The sequence below is a fragment of the Pseudophryne corroboree genome, chromosome 5, assembly GCF_028390025.1.
Source record: "Pseudophryne corroboree isolate aPseCor3 chromosome 5, aPseCor3.hap2, whole genome shotgun sequence".
NCBI classification, from domain to species: Eukaryota; Metazoa; Chordata; class Amphibia; order Anura; family Myobatrachidae; genus Pseudophryne; species Pseudophryne corroboree.
In genome coordinates this window covers 193539740-193561130 of record NC_086448.1, presented here as the reverse complement: position 1 = coordinate 193561130, position 21391 = coordinate 193539740, and the positions used below count along the sequence as shown (strand labels likewise).

General features: G+C 46.9%; 1 protein-coding gene across 3 annotated transcripts in view; it reads left to right on the top strand.

Annotated features, from left to right (window-relative positions):
- TAX1BP1 (Tax1 binding protein 1) overlaps positions 1 to 21391 on the top strand; it is a 384787-nt gene that overhangs the window by 210806 nt on the left and 152590 nt on the right. For all 3 annotated transcript variants that reach the window (XM_063921979.1, XM_063921980.1, XM_063921981.1), the window contains one exon: positions 18237 to 18424. In XM_063921979.1, coding sequence (XP_063778049.1) covers positions 18237 to 18424 — 188 coding nt within the window. The remainder of the gene's footprint in view (positions 1 to 18236; positions 18425 to 21391) is intronic.

Genomic DNA, 21391 nt, shown 5'->3' with positions numbered 1-21391 from the left:
CATTGGAACCTGGGGATTATATGGTCTCCCTGGACATACAGGATGCTTACCTGCATATTCCCATAGCAGTGTCGCATCAGCAATACCTGAGGTTTGCGGTTGGCAACCTCCATTACCAATTTCGGGCATTACCTTTTGGTTTGACCACGGCTCTGCAAGTTTTTACCAAGGTCATGGTGGTAATGACGGCTGTACTCCGCCGTCAAGGGGTCAGGAACCTACCGTGCCTGGACGACTTGTTGATCCTGGCAAATTCCCCAGAAATTCTCCTAAGCCATCTGGATCTGACTATCCAGTTTCTGCAAGCCCACAGGTGGCTCAACAACTGGAAGAAATCTTCCCTGGTCCCTGCTCAGGGCATGGTGTACCTGGGGGCGTTGTTGGACACTCACAACCAGCAGTTGTTCTTGTCTCCGGAGAAAGTCCGGAAGATTCAGGACAGGATTCGATGCTTCCTATCTCGTCGGCAAGTGTCGATACATTCGGCAATGCAAGTGCTAAGTCTCATGGTGTTGGCCTTTGACATGGTGGATTTCGCTCAATTCCATTCCCGCCCTCTGCAGAAGCTAAGTCTTGCCAAGTGGGACGGCCTGCCTTACCGGATCAGGTCTCAAATGATCTCCTTGTCACCGGAGGTCCGTCTGTCACTGACCTGGTGGCTTCAGGACAAACGATTGAGCAGGGGTCGTCCCTTTTGGATCTCCAACTGGGTCCTTCTGACGACTGATGCCAGTCTGAGAGGTTGGGGCGCGATGTTGGAGCAACACTCCCTTCAGGGTCGGTGGACCAAGGAGGAGTCTCTCCTCCCGATAAACTTTCTGGAATTGCGGGCGGTGTTTAACTTATTGAACTTGGCCCAGCATTTAATACAGAACAGACCTGTTCAAGTACAGTCAGTCAAAGCCACCACGGTGGCGTACATCAATCATCAAGGCGGCACTCGAAGCCGCATGGCAATGAGGGAAGTATCACGGATTCTTCAGTGGGCAGAACGCCATCTGCCAGCCGTATCGGCAGTGTTCATTCCGGGGGTGCTAAACTGGGAAGCGGCTTTTCTCTGTCGTCAGGACGTACACGCCGAAGAGTGGAGCCTCCATCCAGAAGTGTTTCAACTCCTCGTGGACAGGTGGGGCCTTCCAGATGTGGACCTTATAGCGTCTTGACATAATCACAATGTTCCAGACTTCGGAGCAAGGACAAGTGATCCTCAAGCAGCGTTCGTGGACGCACTGGCAATACCATGGAACTTTCAGCTGTCATACGGGTTCCCTCCGGTGTCGCTCCTGCCCCGAGTAATAAGGAATTTCAAGCATGAAGGAGGAATCCTACTTTTGATCGCTCCCGCGTGGCCCAGACGGCATTGGTTCTCAGACCTTCATGGTCTTTTGATAGAGCGTCCTCTTCTACTTCCACAGCGCCCAGATCTCCTCGTTCAGGGCCCCTGTGTATATCAGGATTTAGCCTGGTTGGCTTTGACAGCGTGGCTCTTGAAGCTTCCGTCTTGAGGGCCAAAGGATTTTCTGAGGTGGTCATTCAAACCATGTTGAAGGCCCTGAAACCGGCTTCTGCTCGGATTTACCATAGGGTCTGGAATTCTTACTTAGCTTGGTGCGCATCTAACAATCATGACGCTTACAAGTTTAGTACGGCCAAACTTTTGGCCTTTCTACAACAGGGCCTAGACTTGGGCCTTCGTCTGGCCTCCATCAAGGTTCGTATTTCTGCCTTGTCGGTTTGGTTCCAGAGAAAAATTGCGAATTTACCTGATGTACATACGTTCACTCAGAGTGTGTTGCGAATACATCCTCCCTATATCCCACCTGTGGCCCCTTGAGACTTGTCGGTGGTTTTGGAGGTGTTGCAAGGGTGTCCGTTTGAGCCTCTTGAATCTGCAGACCTTAAGTGGCTTTTTCACTGTGATCGGGCGGTTCTTAGAACACGTCCTGGGTATTTTCCTAAGGTGGTGTCTTCTTTCCATCTTAATCAGGAGATTGTGGTTCCGGCCTTTGCCTCTCCTGAATTGTCTTCTAAAGAGCGGTCTTTGGATGTGGTACGGGCTCTGCGTATCTACGTGAAGAGAACTGCCTCCATCAGGAAGTCGGATTCTCTCTTTGTTCTGTTTGGTTTTCACAAATGTGGCTGGCCTGCTCACAAGCAGACCCTGGCCAGATGGATTAGAATGGTGATTGCACATGCTTATGTACAGGCTGGCCTTCCAGCTCCTGCTACCATAAAGGCCCATTCTACTCGGTCGGTTGGACTTTCTTGGGCGGCCCGCCGTGGTGCGACCCTTGAACAGTTGTGCAAGGCGGCTACGTAGTCCTCCGTGAACACGTTCATAAGGTTCTGTGCCTTTGATACTTCCGCCTCCCAGGATGCTTCCTTTGGACGCCGGGTTCTTGTTCCCGCTACTGTGCGTCCCCTCCCATAAGGAACTGCTTTAGGACATCCCCAATGTCATTCCCTGTGGAGCCCAGTGTACCCCGCAGCAGAAAACAAGATTTATGGTAAGAACTTACCGTTGTTGAATCTCTTTCTGCGAGGTACACTGGGCTCTACAGGGCGCCCACCCTGACGCACTTAGCTTCTTTGGGTTGGTATGGCATTAGCCGCTGACACTTTCTCCTGTCGTGAGAATGTGGTGTTTGTGGCTACTAACAGTTGTCGTCTCTTTTGCCTGCTACTGCATTGGACTGGTTAACGAAACTGAGCTCCTGTGTCGCCCGAGGCGGGGTTATAGAGGAGGCGGCGCTAGGCATTCTGGGAAGAAGGTCAAAGCTTTGAGCCTGTTGGTGCCTTGGATCAAGATCATACTCTACACCCCCAATGTCATTCCCTGTGGAGCCCAGTGTACCTCACAGAAAGATATTTAACAACGGTAAGTTCTTACCATAAATCTCGTTTTTTGGACGAAGTGATTTCAATTTATAATGAGATCTAATTTATAATGACCACTTTTTTTTCTCTATCGTCCTAAGTGGATGCTGGGGTTCCTGAAAGGACCATGGGGAATAGCGGCTCCGCAGGAGACAGGGCACAAAAAAGTAAAGCTTTTACCAGATCAGGTGGTGTGCACTGGCTCCTCCCCCCATGACCCTCCTCCAGACTCCAGTTAGATTTTGTGCCCGAACGAGAAGGGTGCAATCTAGGTGGCTCTCCTAAAGAGCTGCTTAGAGAAAGTTTAGCTTAGGTTTTTTACTTTACAGTGAGTCCTGCTGGCAACAGGATCACTGCAACGAGGGACTTAGGGGAGAAGTAGTGAACTCACCTGCGTGCAGAGTGGATTTGCTGCTTGGCTACTGGACACTAGCTCCAGAGGGACGATCACAGGTACAGCCTGGATGGTCACCGGAGCCGCGCCGCCGGCCCCCTTGCAGACGCTGAAGAGAGAAGAGGTCCAAAATCGGCGGCTGAAGACTCCTCAGTCTTCTTAAGGTAGCGCACAGCACTGCAGCTGTGCGCCATTTTCCTCTCAGCACACTTCACACAACAGTCACTGAGGGTGCAGAGCGCTGGGGGGGGCGCTCTGAGAGGCAAATAAAAACCTTATTAGAGGCAAAAAAATACCTCACATATAGCCCACAGAGGCTATATGGAGATATTTAACCCCTGCCTAACTTCAAAAATAGCGGGAGACGAGCCCGCCGAAAAAGGGGCGGGGCCTATCTCCTCAGCACACAGCGCCATTTTCTCTCACAGAAAAGCTGGAGAGAAGGCTCCCAGGCTCTCCCCTGCACTGCACTACAGAAACAGGGTTAAAACAGAGAGGGGGGGCACTGATTTTGGCGATATTGTATATATATAAAAGATGCTATAAGGGAGAAACACTTATATAAGGTTGTCCCTATATAATTATAGCGTTTTTGGTGTGTGCTGGCAGACTCTCCTTCTGTCTCCCCAAAGGGCTAGTGGGTCCTGTCCTCTGTCAGAGCATTCCCGGTGTGTGTGCTGTGTGTCGGTACGTGTGTGTCGACATGTATGAGGACGATGTTGGTGAGGAGGCGGAGAAATTGCCTGTAATGGTGATGTCACTCTCTAGGGAGTCGACACCGGAATGGATGGCTTATTTAGAGAATTACGTGAGAATGTCAACACGCTGCAAGGTCGGTTGACGACATGAGACGGCCGACAATCTATTAGGACCGGTCCAGGCGTCTCAGAAACACCGTCAGGGGTTTTTAAAAACGCCCATTTACCTCAGTCGGTCGACACAGACACAGACACAGACACGGACACTGAATACAGTGTCGACGGTGAATAAACAAACGTATTTCTCATTAGGGCCACACGTTAAGGGCAATGAAGGAGGTGTTACGTGTTTCTGATACTACAAGTACCACAAGAAAGGGTATTATGTGGGAGTGAAAAAACTACCTGTAGTTTTTCCTGAATCAGATAAAATAAAATGAAGTGTGTGATGATGCGTAGGGTTACCCCGATAGCAAATATTGGCGTTATACCCTTTCCCGCCAGAAATTAGGGTACGTTGGGAAACACCCCTTAGGGTGATAAGGCGCTCACACGCTTATCAAGTGGCGTTACCGTCTCCAGATACGGCCGCCCTCAAGGAGCCAGCTGATAGGAAGCTGGAAAAATATCCTAAAAAGTATATACACACATACGGTGGTTATACTGCGACCAGCGATCGCCATCAGCCTGGAGATGCAGTGCTGGGTTGGCTTGGTCGGATTCCCTGACTGAAAATATTTTATTCATGTAGAGCATTTAATAGGATGCATTCTATATATATGTATGTGAGATGCACAGAGGGATATTTGCTCTCTGGCATCAAGATAAGTGCGTTGTCCATATCTCCCAGAAGATGTCAGGGACACGACAGTGGTCAGGTGATACAGATCCCATACGGCAGATGGAAGTATTGCTGTATAAAGGGAAGGAGTTATTTGGGGGTCGGTCCATCGGACCTGGGGACCACAGCAACAGCTGGGAAATCCAACCTTTTTACCCCAAGTTACATCTCAGCTAAAAAAGACACCGTCTTTTCAGCCTCAATCTTTCCTTTCCCATGAGGGCATGCAGGCAAAAGGCCAGTCATATCTGCCCAGACATAGAGGTAAGGGAAGTAGACTGCAGCAGGCAGCCCTTTCCCAGGAAAAGAAGCCCTCCACCGCGTCTGCCAAGTCCTCAGCATGACGCTGGGGCCGTGCAAGCGGACTCAAGGTGGGGGGGTAGTCTCAAGAGTCTCAGGGCGCAGTGGGATCACTCGCAAGTTGACCCCTAGATCGTACGAGTATTATCCCAGGGGTAAAGATTGGAGAGTCGAGACATCTTCTCCTCGCAGGTTCCTGAAGTCTGTTTTACCAACGGCTCCCTCCGACAGGGAGGCAGCATTGGAAACAATTCACAAGCTGTATATCCAGCAGGTGATAATCAAAGTACCCCTCCTACGACAAGGAAAAGGGTATTATTTTTCCACACTATATTGTGGTACTGAAGCCAGACGGCTTGGTGACACATAGTCTAAATCTAAAATGTTTTGAACACTTACATAAAAGGTTCAAATCGAGATAAAGTCACTCAGAGCATTGATAGCGAACCGGAAAAAAGGGGACTATATGGTGTCCCTGGACATCAAGGATTACCTCCATGTCCAAATTTTGTCCTTCTCATCAAGGGTACCTCTGGTTCGTGGTACAGAACTGTCAATATCAGTTTCAGACGATGCCGTTTGAATTATCCACGGCACCCCGGGCCTTTTTACCAAGGTAATGGCCGAAAAGATGTTTCTTCAAAGAAAAAAGGCATCTAAATTATCCCTTACTTGCACGACCTGAAAAGGGCAAGTTCCAGAGAACAGTTGGAGGTCGGAAGAGCACTATCTAAAGTAGTTCTTCGACGGCACGACTGGATTCTAAATATTCCAAGAATCGCAGCTGTTTTCCGACGATACGTCTGCTGTTCCTATGGATGATTCTGGACACGGTTCAGAAAAAGGTTTTTCTTCCCGAGGAAAAAGCCAAGGAGTTATCCGACCTGTCAGGAACCTCCTAAAACCAGGAAAGGTGTCTGTACATCAATGCACAAGAGTCCTGGGAAAAATGGTGGCTTTTTACGAAGCAATTCCATTCGGCAGATTCCATGCAAGAATTTTCCAAAGGGATCTGTTGGACAAATGGTCAGGGTCGCATCCTCAGATGCACCTGCGAATAACCCTGTCGCCAAGGACAAGGGTATATCTTCTGTGGTGGTTGCAAAAGGCTCATCTATTGGAGGGCCGCAGATTCGGCATACAGGATTTGATCCTGGTGACCACGGACGCCAGCCTGAGAGGTTGGGGAGCAGTCACACAAGGAAGAAACTTCCAGGGGGTATGGACGAACCTGGAAAAGTCTCTTCACATAAACATTCTGGTACTAAGAGCAATCTAAAATGCTCTAAGCCAGGCGGAACCACTCCTGCAAGGAAAACCGGTGTTGATTCAGTCGGACAACATCACGGCGGTCGCCCATGTAAACAGACAGGGCGGCACAAGAAGCAGGAGTGCAATGGCAGAAGCTGCCAAGATTCTTCGCTGGGCGGAGAATCACGTAATAGCACTGTCAGCAGTGTTCTTCCCGGGCGTGGACAACTGGGAAGCAGACTTCCTCAGCAGACACGATATTCACCCGGGAGAGTGGGGTCTTCATCCAGAAGTCTTCCACATGCTAATAAACTGTTGGGAAAGACCAATGGTAGACATGATGGCGTCTCGCCTCAACAAGAAACTGGACAAGTATTGCGCCAGGTCAAGAGATCCACAGGCAATAGCTGTGGACGCACTGGTAACACCTTGGGTGTACAAAGCAGTATATGTGTTTCCTCCTCTGCCTCTCATACCAAAGGTATTGAAGATTATACGGTGAAGAGGAGTAAGAACAATACTAGTGGCTCCGGATTGGCCAAGAAGGACTTGGTACCCGGAACTTCAAGAGTTGGTCACGGACGACCCGTGCCCTCTACTTCTGAGAAGGGACCTGCTACAACAGGGTCCCTGTCTCTTTCAAGACTTACCGCGGCTGCGTTTGACGGCATGGCGGTTGAACGCCAGATCCTAAAAGGGAAAGGCATTCCAGAAGAAGTCTTTCCTACCTTGATTAAGGCAAGGAAGGAAGTCACCGCGAAACATTATCACCGCATTTGGCGAAAATATGTCGCGTGGTGCGAGGATCGGAGTGTTCCGACGGAGGAATTTCAACTGGGTCGTTTCCTACATTTCCTACAATCAGGATTGTCTATGGGTCTCAAATTGAGATCTATTAAGGTTCAAATTTCGGCCCTGTCAATATTCTTCCAAAAAGAATTGGCCTCAGTTCCTGAGGTACAGACTTTTGTTAAAGGAGTACTGCATATACAGCCTCCTGTGGTGCCTCCGGTGGCACCGTGGGATCTAAATGTAGTTTTAGATTTCCTCAAATCCCATTGGTTTGAACCATTGAAAAAGGTGGATTTTAAATATCTCACATGGAAAGTGACTATGTTACTGGCCCTGGCTTCCGCCAGGAGAGTATCTGAATTGGCGGCTTTATCTTATAAAAGCCCTTATCTAATCTTCCATTCGGATAGGGCAGAACTGAGGACTCGTCCGCATTTTCTCCCTAAGGTGGTATCAGCGTTTCACCTGAACCAACCTATTGTGGTGCCTGCGGCCACTGGCGACTTGGAGGACTCCAAGTTGTTGGACGTTGTCAGAGCCTTAAAAATATACATTTCAAGGACGGCTGAAGTCAGAAAATCTGACTCGCTGTTGATACTATATGCACCCAACAAGTTGGGTGCCCCTGCTTCTAAGCAGACGATTGCTCGTTGGATTTGTAACACAATTCAACTTGCTCATTCTGTGGCAGGCCTGCCACAGCCTAAATCTGTTAAGGCCCATTCCACAAGGAAGGTGGGCTCATCTTGGGCGGCTGCCCGAGGGGTCTCGGCATTACAATTCTGCCGAGCAGCTACGTGGTCGGGGGAAAACACGTTTGTAAAATTCTACAAATTTGATACCCTGGCAAAAGAGGACTTGGAATTCTCTCATTCGGTGCTGCAGAGTCATCCGCACTCTCCCGCCCGTTTGGGAGCTTTGGTATAATCCCCATGGTCCTTTCAGGAACCCCAGCATCCACTTAGGACGATAGAGAAAATAAGAATTTACTTACCGATAATTCTATTTCTCGGAGTCCGTAGTGGATGCTGGGCGCCCATCCCAAGTGCGGATTATCTGCAATACTGTACATAGTTATTGTTAACAAATTCGGGTTATATTGTTAAGGAGCCATCTTTAAGAGGCTCTTTCTATTATCATACTGTTAACTGGGTTTAGATCACAAGTTGTACGGTGTGATTGGTGTGGCTGGTATGAGTCTTACCCGGGATTCAAATTGCCTCCCTTATTGTGTACGCTCGTCCGGGCACAGTACCTAACTGGAGTCTGGAGGAGGGTCATGGGGGGAGGAGCCAGTGCACACCACCTGATCTGGTAAAAGCTTTACTTTTTTGTGCCCTGTCTCCTGCGGAGCCGCTATTCCCCATGGTCCTTTCAGGAACCCCAGCATCCACTACGGACTCCGAGAAATAGAATTATCGGTAAGTAAATTCTTATTTTTTTTTTATATTTAGCATAAATTGTATTGAGGTTAAGTAATCGTAATTACGTTCTACCTTCCAGATAATGTGTGTGAGTCCTTTGTATAGCATTTTAAGTGACCTGGGGATCCAGCTGCATTTTTAAATAAAATACTTTGTTCTGATTTGACCTTGCCGATCTGTGACTGTCAGACTGCCAAGAACATGGGAATGATGGGATTCTTTGCTGAGATCCTGTGAATGTGGTGTGTTCTGAAATCCGCCAGGCTAAACATTTACGTTCCCAAACCTGATACACTGTTGATAGAAAAACTGTAGTTTTTATGTTTGAATAGCTGCTGCTAAAGTGCCCTGTTCCTAGGGATTGTGCAGAATGCTTCTGATGTGAAAACGTCCCAAGGTATGCAGAAAGAAAAAGTGTTTAAGGAGGCTCACAGCATTCCAGAATAAATATTAGTGTTAATACAACCCAAAGTACCTGGTTCCTGGAGTAGTAATGCCATTTCATGTTCCACTGATCCATCAAATTCCTCTATTGTGCGGCAGCTCTAGAAATCCCGATTACATAGGGCCTCTCTACACAGCCCTCCTTCCGGATGTTCTTAGTAAAACCTAGTTAATTTATTTTATTTTATATATTTCTTGCAGTAGCTGCTTACTTAGAGCACAGTATGTTTCCAGCCATAGAATTTCAAATGCACTTCTGTAAGGTCTTATGTCACTTAGAAACAGAGCTAGATTAGCCAACCCAGGGGGCACAGAGGAGCTCATATTAAGTACTGTTGTGTTTGTATGGGTGATTTTTCAGACAGTGGAGGGGTACAAACCTGTGTTTTGGCCAGAAGCTGCTCTTAAAGCATTCTGTTTAGGTAATATAGGGGGTAATTCAGACTTGTTCGTAGATGTGCAAAATTTAGCACATCTACGATCACTTTCACAGACATGCGAGGGGATGCCCAGCACAGGGGTGCTGGGTCGCAGCAGCGGCGCCTGCGCATGCTCAGTTCAGGCCTGATCGCCCGCAGCGATCAGGTCTGAATTAGCGACATAGGGTCTTGGACAGAGATAAAGTACCAGCCAACCAGCTCCTGTAATTTTTCAAACCCAGCATGTGACATTGCAGTTAGGAGATGATTGGCTGGTACTTTATCTCCGTCCACTTTATTTCCATCCTAGGCTAAGTAAATAGACTCCATATTTTGTTTTAGAACTCCCTTAAATTAGAACGCTAGATGGTACTTAAAAAGAATGGTAGGATGTACAATTCAAAGCCCATGTCAGCAAAGATTGAGTAGATACACACTATATAAATAAAATCTGTTTTGGATTTTCTTTAGAACACTGTTTAAACGGTTGCTGTGGCAAGTAGGCAGCGGTGGGGGCGTGTCTCCAGGAGCGGTGGGGGCACGTCTCCGAAATTTCAGCCACCAGTAGGTTCGCTCACGGGTGGATCCCTGGGCTATACAGATTGTGTCTCAGGGATACAAGCTGGAATTCTAAGTGATGCCCCCTCACCGTTACCTCAAATCGGCCCTGCCAGCTTCCCCCATAGAAAGGGAATAAGAAAGTATTTTGTTAGAATTTTTTATTTTCAGAGAGATCTGCTGGCAACAGGCTCTCTGCTACGTGGGACTGAGGGGAGAGAAGCAGACCTACTAACTGCGGATAGGTCATGCTTCTTAGGCTACTGGAAACCATTAGCTCCAGAGGGATCGAACACAGGAACGCACCCTTGGTCGTCCGATCCCGGAGCCGCGCCGCCGTCCTCCTCGCAGAGCCAGAAGCCGGCGTGTGAAGCAAGAAGACGTCAAAAGCGGCTGCAGAAGACTCCAGTCTTCATATGAGGTAGCGCACAGCACTGCAGCTGTGCGCCATTGCTCCCACATCAAACCCACACACTCCGGTCACTGTAGGGTGCAGGGCGCAGGGGGGGGCGCCCTGGGCAGCAATTAAGTACCTCTTGGCATAAAAGGGCATATATACAGTTGGGCACTGTATATATGCATGAGCCCCCACCATTATTTTACACAAAATCGCGGGACAGAAGCCCGCCGCTGAGGGGACGGGGCTTCTTCCTCAGCACTCACCAGCGCCATTTTCTCTCCACAGCTCCGCTGAGAGGAAGCTCCCCAGGCTCTCCCCTGCAGATTCACGGTAGAAAGAGGGTAAAAAGAGAGGGGGGGCACATAAATTTAGCGCAATATCAGTAATATACAGCAGCTACTGGGTAAACACTAAGTTACTGTGTAATTCCTGGGTCATATAGCACTGGGGTGTGTGCTGGCATACTCTCTCTCTGTCTCTCCAAAAGGCCTTGTGGGGGTTCTGTCCTCAAATAGAGCATCCTCTGTGTGTGTGTGTGGTGTGTCGGTACGCTTGTGTCGACATGTTTGACGAGGAAGGCTATGTGGAAGCAGAGCAGGTGCAGATGAATGTGGTGTCTCCGCCGACACCTGATTGGATGGATATGTGGAAGGTGTTAAATGATAATGTAAACTCCTTGCATAAAAGGTTGGATAAAGCTGATGCCTTGGGACAGTCAGGGTCCCAACCCATGCCTGATCCTACAGCGCAGAGGCCGTCAGGGTCTCAGAAGCGCCCACTATCCCAAATTGTTGACACGGATATCGACACGGATTCTGACTCCAGTGTCGATGGCGATGATGCAAAGTTGCAGCCTAAAATGGCTAAAGCCATCCGCTACATGATTATAGCAATGAAGGATGTATTGCACATCTCAGAGGAAAACCCTGTCCCTGCCAAGAGGGTTTATATGTTTGGGGTGAAAAGGCAAGAAGTGACTTTCCCCCCTTCACATGAGTTAAATGAGTTATGTGAAAAAGCTTGGGATTCTCCTGATAGGAAAATGCAGATTTCCAAACGGTTACTTATGGCGTATCCTTTCCAGCCAACGGACAGGTTACGCTGGGAATCCTCCCCTAGGGTAGACAAAGCTTTGACACGCTTATCTAAGAAGGTAGCCCTGCCGTCACAGGATACAGCCGCCCTTAAAGATCCTGCGGATAGAAAGCAGGAAGGTATCCTGAAGTCCGTTTATACACATTCAGGTACCCTACTAAGGCCGGCAATTGCATCGGCCCGGATGTGTAGTGCTATAGCAGCATGGATAGATACTCTGTCTGAGGAGCTTGATACCTTGGACAAGGATACTATATTGCTGACCCTGGGGCATATAAAAGACGCTGTCCTATACATAAGGGATGCCCAGAGAGACATTTTCCTACTGGGCTCTAGAATAAATGCAATGTCAATTTCTGCCAGAAGGGTCCTGTGGACTCGGCAATGGACAGGTGATGCCGACTCAAAAAAGCACATGGAGGTTTTACCTTATAAGGGTGAGGAATTGTTTGGGGACGGTCTCTCGGACCTAGTTTCCACAGCTACGGCTGGGAAGTCAAATTTTTTGCCATATATTCCCTCACAACCTAAGAAAGCACCGTATTACCAAATGCAGTCCTTTCGATCACAAAGAGGCAAGAAAGTCAGAGGTGCGTCCTTTCTTGCCAGAGGCAGGGGTAGAGGAAAGAAGCTGCACAAAACAGCTAGTTCCCAGGAACAGAAGTCCTCCCCGGCTTCCACTAAATCCACCGCATGACGCTGGGGCTCCACAGGTGGAGCCAGGAGCGGTGGGGGCGCGTCTCCGAAATTTCAGCCACCAGTGGGTTCGCTCACGGGTGGATCCCTGGGCTATACAGATTGTGTCTCAGGGATACAAGCTGGAATTCTAAGTGATGCCCCCTCACCGTTACCTCAAATCGGCCCTGCCAGCTTCCCCCATAGAAAGGGAAGTAGTGTTAGCGGCAATTCACAAATTATATCTCCAGCAGGTGGTGGTAAAGGTTCCCCTCCCTCAACAGGGAAGGGGTTACTATTCCACAATGTTTGTGGTTCCGAAACCGGACGGTTCGGTCAGACCCATATTGAATTTAAAATCCCTGAACATTTACCTGAAAAGGTTCAAGTTCAAGATGGAATCGCTCAGGGCGGTCATTGCAAGCCTGGAAGAGGGGGATTTTATGGTGTCTCTGGACATAAAGGATGCTTACCTGCATGTCCCCATTTATCCACCTCATCAGGAGTACCTCAGATTTGTGGTACAGGACTGTCATTACCAATTCCAGACGTTGCCGTTTGGTCTGTCCACGGCAACGAGAATATTTACCAAGGTAATGGCAGATGGTGCTTCTGCGAAAGCAAGGAGTTACAATTATCCCATACTTGGACGATCTCCTCATAAAGGCGAGGTCCAGAGAGCAGTTGCTGATCAGCGTAGCACACTCTCGGGAGGTGTTACAACAGCACGGCTGGATTCTGAATATTCCAAAGTCGCAGCTGATTCCTACGACGAGTCTGCCCTTCCTGGGCATGATTCTGGACACAGACCAGAAGAAGGTGTTTCTCCCGGAGGAGAAGGCCCAGGAGCTCGTGACTCTGGTCAGAGACCTCTTAAAACCAAAACAGGTGTCGGTGCATCTATGCACGCGAGTCCTGGGAAAGATGGTGGCATCATACGAAGCCATTCCCTTCGGCAGGTTCCATGCGAGGACCTTTCAGTGGGATCTGTTGGACAAGTGGTCCGGATCGCATCTTCAGATGCATCGGCTGATCACCCTATCCCCCAGGGCCAGGGTGTCTCTTCTGTGGTGGCTGCAGAGTGCTCACCTTCTCGAGGGCCGCAGGTTCGGCATACAGGACTGGGTCCTGGTGACCACGGATGCAAGCCTCCGAGGGTGGGGGGCAGTCACTCAGGGAAGAAACTTCCAGGGGCTGTGGTCAAGTCAAGAGACTTGTCTGCACATCAATATCCTGGAACTAAGGGCCGTATACAACGCCCTGAGTCAAGCGGAGCCTCTGCTTCGCAACCAACCGGTGCTGATTCAGTCAGACAACATCACCGCAGTGGCTCATGTAAACCGCCAGGGCGGCAAAAGAAGCAGGGTGGCAATGGCAGAAGCCACCAGAATTCTTCGCTGGGCGGAGAATCACGTGCAAGCACTGTCAGCAGTGTTCATTCCGGGAGTGGACAACTGGGAAGCAGACTTCCTCGGCAGGCACGACCTCCACCCGGGAGAGTGGGGACTTCATCAAGAAGTCTTCACACAGATTACAAATCGATGGGAACTGCCACAGGTGGACATGATGGCATCCCGCCTCAACAAAAAGCTACAAAGGTATTGCGCCAGGTCAAGAGACCCTCAGGCGATAGCTGTGGACGCACTAGTGACACCGTGGGTGTTCCAGTCGGTTTATGTGTTTCATCCTCTTCCTCTCATACCCAAGGTGCTGAGAATCGTAAGAAAAAGAGGAGTGAGAACAATACTCATTGTTCCGGATTGGCCAAGAAGGGCTTGGTATCCGGAACTGCTAGAAATGCTCACAGAGGACCCATGGCCTCTGCCTCTCAGACAGGATCTGTTGCAACAGGGGCCCTGTCTGTTCCAAGACTTACCGCGGCTGCGTTTGACGGCATGTTGGTTGAACGCCGGATCCTAGCGGAAAAAGGCATTCCGGATGAGGTTATTCCTACGCTGATAAAGGCTAGGAAGGACGTGACAGCAAAACATTATCACCGTATATGGTGAAAATATGTTCCTTGGTGTGAGGCCAGGAAGGCCCCTACAGAGGAATTCCAACTGGGCCGTTTCCTGTACTTCCTACAGGCGGGAGTGACTATTGTCTTAAAATTAGGGTCCATTAAGGTCCAGATTTCGGCCCTATCCATTTTCTTTCAAAAGGATCTAGGTTCTCTTCCTGAAGTTCAGACGTTTGTAAAGGGAGTGCTGCATATTTAGCCCCCTTTTGTGCCACCAGTGGCACCCTGGGATCTTAACGTGGTGTTGAGTTTCCTGAAATCTCACTGGTTTGAGCCACTGAAGACCGTGGAGTTAAAATATCTCACGTGGAAAGTGGTCATGCTATTGGCCTTAGCTTCGGCTAGGCGTGTGTCTGAATTGGCGGCTTTGTCATGTAAAAGCCCCTATCTGGTTTTCCATATGGACAGGGCAGAGTTACGGACTCGTCCGCTATTTCTGATGAAGGTGGTGTCATCCTTTCATTTGAACCAACCTATTGTGCCTGCGGCTACTCATGACTTGGAGGATTCCAAGTTACTAGATGTAGTCAGGTCTTTGAAGATTTTTTTTTTTTTTTTATTTATTCTTATCTTTACATCTAATTTCTTCTTTTACTCTCATTTTCATTATTAATATTTTTATTTCCATTTTCTATTTATAATTTTATTTACATATATGTTCACTTATACTTTCAATCTATTACACTTTATGTACATTTAGATGTATAATTTTATTCTTCATTCATCTTATATTATAAATGATGACAAGCGGGGGAGTGTGAAATACATCACCCACCAAGTTAGAATTGATAACACGATTATCAACATTCTATACCAACCAAAAACAATATCCAAGTGATATTTCTCTCTCATCCCATACTGTGATCACACTCCAAGCACCCATCAATGTCAATCCAACTTGATTGAAGTCCAGTTAGACCAATAAGGAACGGACAAAACCAAAAGGAGGCGGATACTGACATGCAAACCAATGAGATTGAATCAATCCCCCTTTTTAAGGGAGACCCGATCCATGAACATTACCTACACATCCCTGGAAGAAGACCCCTAGAGGGTTGAAACGCGTTGGGCCTATACCTTCAAACTACCTCATTCACATTGAAACTGCACTGACAGCACGAGCCGTAGAAATCCTGCAGAACATTGCCGAGCGGGGATCACGTGATTCCCCTACCCGGAAGCAGACACCAGCGACGGAGAAACATCAGAAGGAGGAAGGTAAGCCGGTGGGGTGTATTGCCGAGTCGACCAGCGTAGGAGGGGGGAGAGAGAGGTAGCAGCTCCGGGCCCGGCGGACGAAGCGCAGTGACGGCTCTAAACAAGCCTACACTGCCGATCACCGCTAGTTCAATCCCTGTGGTGGCTGGATCCTCTATCACTGTCCGAACCAGGACAGGGTGAGTGCGTCCTCCCACGGGGCATACACAGTCCGGTACTCCCTGTCCCCTTACCCTCCCCGCACCAGGCGCACCCAGAACCCCGGGGAAACACCGCAATCACCGTTAAGCAAGTCACCATCAGCCTGCTCGAACCGTATAGTCAGCGGGACGCCGCTGACTAATATGTGAATGACTTTGAATGCTGCACAACTATTTAAATAACTTAATCAGCTGGGTCACAGCCAAAGAGACAATTCCTCTGTTTTCCTTTGATTTTTTTTTTTTTTTTTTCATTTTTTTCATTTTTTCTTCATTTTTTTCCATTTCTTTTTAAATTACCTCCTTTTTTTCAGCCTGTACGGTTTTTCAACATTTTTTTCCCTTGATATATATATATATATATATACAGTCTTTCCAAGCAATATATATATATATATATATATATATATATATATATATATATATATATATATATATATATAATCTCGATCATATATATGTATACATATAATTTTTTCAAACCATACATTCATAATTTCTGAATGCATGTACACGAAATATATGTTTGTGTCCTTTATTAACAATAATAAACCTTGAATTATTTTTCAGAATTCTAGTTTCACAGCATCATCATTTACACATTCGCACAGGTTGAGCGCTACAACATATGAATTATTGCTTTGAAGATTTATGTAGCCAGAACGGCTGGAGTCAGGAAAACTGACTCGCTGTTTACCCTGTATGCATCCAACAAGCTGGGTGCTCCTGCTTCAAAGCAAACTATTGCTCGCTGGATCTGTAACACGATTCAGCAGGCTCATTCTGCGGCTGGATTGCCGCATCCAAAATCAGTAAAAGCCCATTCCACAAGTAAGGTGGGCTCTTCTTGGGCGGCTGCCCGAGGGGTCTCGGCATTACAGCTTTGCCGATCAGCTACTTGGTCGGGTTCAAACACCTTTGCAAAGTTCTACAAGTTTGATACCCTGGCTGAGGAGGACCTTGAGTTTGCTCATTCGGTGCTGCATAGTCATCCGCACTCTCCCGCCCGTTTGGGTGCTTTGGTATAATCCCCATGGTCCTTACGGAGTACCCAGCATCCACTAGGACGTTAGAGAAAATAAGATTTTACTTACCGGTAAATCTATTTCTCGTAGTCCGTAGTGGATGCTGGGCGCCCGTCCCAAGTGCGGACTTCTTCTGCAATACTTGTATATAGTTATTGCTTAAATAAGGGTTATGTTATGGTTGCATCAGGTTTGTCTGATGCTCTGTTGTTGTTCATACTGTTAACTGGGTAAGTTTATCACGAGTTATACGGTGTGATTGGTGTGGCTGGTATGAGTCTTACCCTGGATTCCAAAATCCTTTCCTTGTACTGTCAACTCTTCCGGGCACAGTTTCCTTAACTGAGGTCTGGAGGAGGGGCATAAAGGGAGGAGCCAGTGCACACCAGTAGTCCTAATTCTTTCTTAAAGTGCCCTGTCTCCTGCGGAGCCCGTCTATTCCCCATGGTCCTTACGGAGTCCCCAGCATACACTACGGACTACGAGAAATAGATTTACCGGTAAGTAAAATCTTATTTTTGTTAACTTACATCTGTCATCTGCACATAACATTGTGTCTTGAACTAGATGAGATTGCAGCCAATTAAGAGTTTCAAAATTAGACGTAGCATTTATGTCACAACACTTAAACCAAATTTGTGGAAACTTAAATTTTTTAGGAGATTTTATATGAAATTATTTGACATGCCACTGTAGATGTGTTTGGCCCTGCTAAGTAATGAAATGTACTTTTGAAGGGTTGGGTATGGAATCCCGGTGGTCGGAATCCTGACTGTTAAAATACGAATGCTGAAATCTCGACTGATAGAATGCCGGTAGGGGGTGAGCGGAACGTAGCTCCTTGGTGGCTCGCTTTGCTCGCCACAGGTTTTATTCCCACTCCATGGGTGTCTTGGACACCCAGGAGTGGGAATAGCTGTGGCAGCGCTGCCCATATTCTGGCATGGATTCTGGCGTCGGGATTCCGACCACCGGGGTTCCAACTACACCCCCTTTTGAATTCACTTAAGTTTTTTTATGATTACTTACAACCTTGTTGGAAGGAATATCTGTGTGTAGTGAACCCTGCTATATTTCCTAGGGGTTGAAGTTACGTGGCCGGCGCACGGAATCCCTGCGGTCAGTATACCATCGCCAGGATCCCGGCCGCCAGAATGCCAGTGGGGGGGCAAGCGCAACGCAGCCCCTTACGGGCTCGGTGGCTTGTTGCGCTTGCCACAGGTTCTATTCCCACTCTATGGGTGTCGTGGACACTCACAAGTGGGAATAGCCCCTGTTAGCCAGTATTGTGGCTGGCGGCATTGTGAGTCTTCGGGATCCTCGTGTAGGTATGCTGACCGCTGGGATCCTGTGCGCCGGCCACGTAACAGCATCCCTTTCCTAGCTTCCTGTGCTATTCTTACACATTTGATGGACTTTCTTTCTGTGGTGGCCCTCCTAAACCGAATTTGCTGACCCTCCTAAAACGAATGCCACATCATTATACCAAATACAAACCTCTCTCCTAAATGCACTGATTTGAAATCCTTTGAATTAGAGCTGAGATATAAATTGCTACAACTGGTTAGTAGAAATACTATCTTGTTTTTTTTTTTTGTTCTTTAGGATACTACCTTCCTAACGATGATGGCGAGTTTTACCAGTTCTGTTATGTGACACATAAGGGAGAAATACGCGGGGCTAGCACCCCTTTCCAGTTCCGGGCAACTTCTCCGATAGATGAGCTGTTAACCATGGAAGATGAAGGTCATTCAGACATGTTGGTGGTGACAACTAAGGCTGGACTTCTTGAGGTATGTTACCAATTCATTTGCTGTGCTACTTTTTCATATGTGATAATATTCCATATGATTATACGGGTTGGGTATGCGTGACCGCCGCTGGGGATCCCGTCGGTCAGCATAGCCACCGCGGGATCAACCTGTCAGTTTTTCCCCTGGATTTTTAGAACCAGGACCGGCTCGAAGAGCCCGAGGCTGGTTATGCTTTGGAGGGGGGACCCCACGCAATTTTTTTTCGGGTTTTTTACCGTTTTTCCCCGTTTTTTAAAAATCGGATCAAAATCCGTCAAATCGGCCGTTTTTAGACAGCGGGACTGTTGAATCCGTTTTTTATTGAATATGTTGAATTCCGGCACCCACTTGCCGGAATTCGACAGTCGAATTGTGTCGAATTAAAAAACGGCCGAAAAATTGCGCGATTCGCCGGTAATTGCATATACCCCTAAACCTATTGCTGCTAATGCCTGTTAGCTGAGGTTCCTTATTATCTCTGGTTTACTGGTCTCTGATGCATACAGTAAGTTATATTTACTCACCCACAACTTTAACATGAATGCTTATTGCTCTGTCAGACCAATACAGCACTTCTATGTTACTTTTATAGATGCAAATTAATCTGATGAATGTATAAGATGTACCCTTGCAATAAAGGGGAACTTTATTATGAACATGAGAAAGAAATATTTAAAATAATCGAAAGAGATTTGGCAAATGTGTCATCAGGCAGTCTAGTTAGAGGTGACTTATCCAGAGGTGTATGACGCACCTACTGATTTTACGTCTGCGAAATGCATAATGCGTCTACTCATAGAGCGTGGGGACAGGCTTAGTCACAGTTATGTCTTCTAACATGTACTTTGCAACTACATCTTTCCAACATGTTAATTATTCCCCTTATTCAAAATTATGCAATTTTCAAGTTTAAAAAGACTCCACTTTATGTCCCCAGTCTCGTGTACGGACAATCATTAATTGCAGTTACATATTTTTTGTACCTAGTAGTTTTGTCATTACCTTTCTAGATAGGAAAGTAATGACTTAGTAACCTTGGGTACAACATTTCATAAACCACAACATAATTAAAGTCCGCAATTGAGTCATTCTGCATTAATGTAACTGTGCTTTTAACATCTGAAAAGGGATGTTTTAGGAGCAGGATAAACAAATCCCAACAAATGTGACTCTAGCTCCATCCTATTGCTGCTCGGCATGTGTCTGTAATGGTATCCTAGCACCAGAGGGCTAAGCAAAGGCTGTAAATCTGAAACCGAAGGCCTTAATGGTATGTTTTTCTATTTTATTACATTTCACTAATTGCCATTTATGGCACTAAATAGAAACGCTTTGTCTGAAGTATTCAGGAATGAACAGTCAAATTCACCATAAAGGGAAAGTCTGAGGGGTGTGTGTAGATGTATGTATATATGTGTGTGTCTGTATATATGTATGTGTATATATGTATGTGTGTGTGTATGTATGTGTGTATATATATATATATATATATATATATAATAGAGCTAGCATATCCAAAGTAACAGCTTATTAAAACATTTATAATTAAGTCCAAAAACACACAGTCATTATGGGGTAAATTTCCTAAGATGGCGGTGCTATTTAAGATGGGGTGTTTGCCCATAGCAACTAATCAGATTCCAGGTATTATCTTCTAGAAGTTGCTGGATAAATGAGAAGTAGAAACTGAATGGTTGCTATGGGCAACATCCCATCTTAAATAAAACTCTCATCTTAGTAAGTTTACCCCTGTGTACTGAAAAGAGAAGCAGCAATTCGAGACATGACTGCGTAACCAGTACACTGAGCACTATCAGATTGGTACACACCAAAAACAATGTAAATAAGACAAGTGCGCACTCAAAGCTGCCGAGGGGCCCGTAGGTGTAGCAGTGTCATCCCACACTCCAACATAAATACAAAGCAAGATAAATATCACCAGCGGCAGGTGGTAATAATGTTATGAATTGTCCCACAAAATAGATTCCTCAGTAGTGGAATTCTTTCAGTGGATCAAACAACTTTGCAGTCTCAGGGGTATGTTCAATTGCGGTCGAATTGCCGCAATTGTCGAAAAACGGGGCATTTTCGACACAACCTGTCGAATTGGATTCGACAATTCAATACAGTACTTTTCGACAAAAAAACTGCCGTTTCATTTTCGACTTTTTGCAATTCGACATTTTTTCAATTCGACATGTCTGCAATGTTAAAAATGCGGCTTTTCGACAAAAGTATATTCAATTGAAGAATGTCGATTCGACAACAGTGCTTTTCGACAGTCATTTCGTCAATTTCATTCCGCCTCATTTTTCTGTCGTGATCTAATAAAAAATGTTAAAAACATGTTTTTTTTTGTGCTTTTTTAATTGCTAATAGCATATCTATTTATATTTGCAGGGATTATGTACTTGGTTTGTCTATTTATGAGCCACAAGTATTATTTAATAGATTTTTTTAAAGAATATTTTTTTTTTTACGGACTACAAAAATATGGAGAGATCAGTGCATGTTTTTCATTTAGAAGGGGTGTTGAAAGTAAAATTCCTGAAAAAAATTGCGTGGGGTCCCCCCTCCTAAGCATAACCAGCCTCTGGCTCTTTGAGCCGGTACTGGTTGTAAAAATACGGGTGGAAAAATGACAGGGGTTCCCCCGTATTTTAACAACCAGCATCGGGCTCTGCGCCTGGTCCTGGTGCAAAAAATACTGGGGACAAAAAACGTAGGGGTCCCCCGTATTTTTAACACCAGCACCGGGCTCCACTAGCCAGAGAGATAATGCCACAGCCGGGGGACACTTTTTTTTATACCGGTCCCTGCGGCCGTGGCATTAAAGCCCCAACTAGTCACCCCTGGCTGGGGTACCCTGGAGGAGTGGGGACCACTTAAATCAAGGGGTCCCCCCCTCCAGCCACCCAAGGGACAGGGGTAAAGCCAGAGGCTGTCCCCCCCCCATCCAAGGGCGGC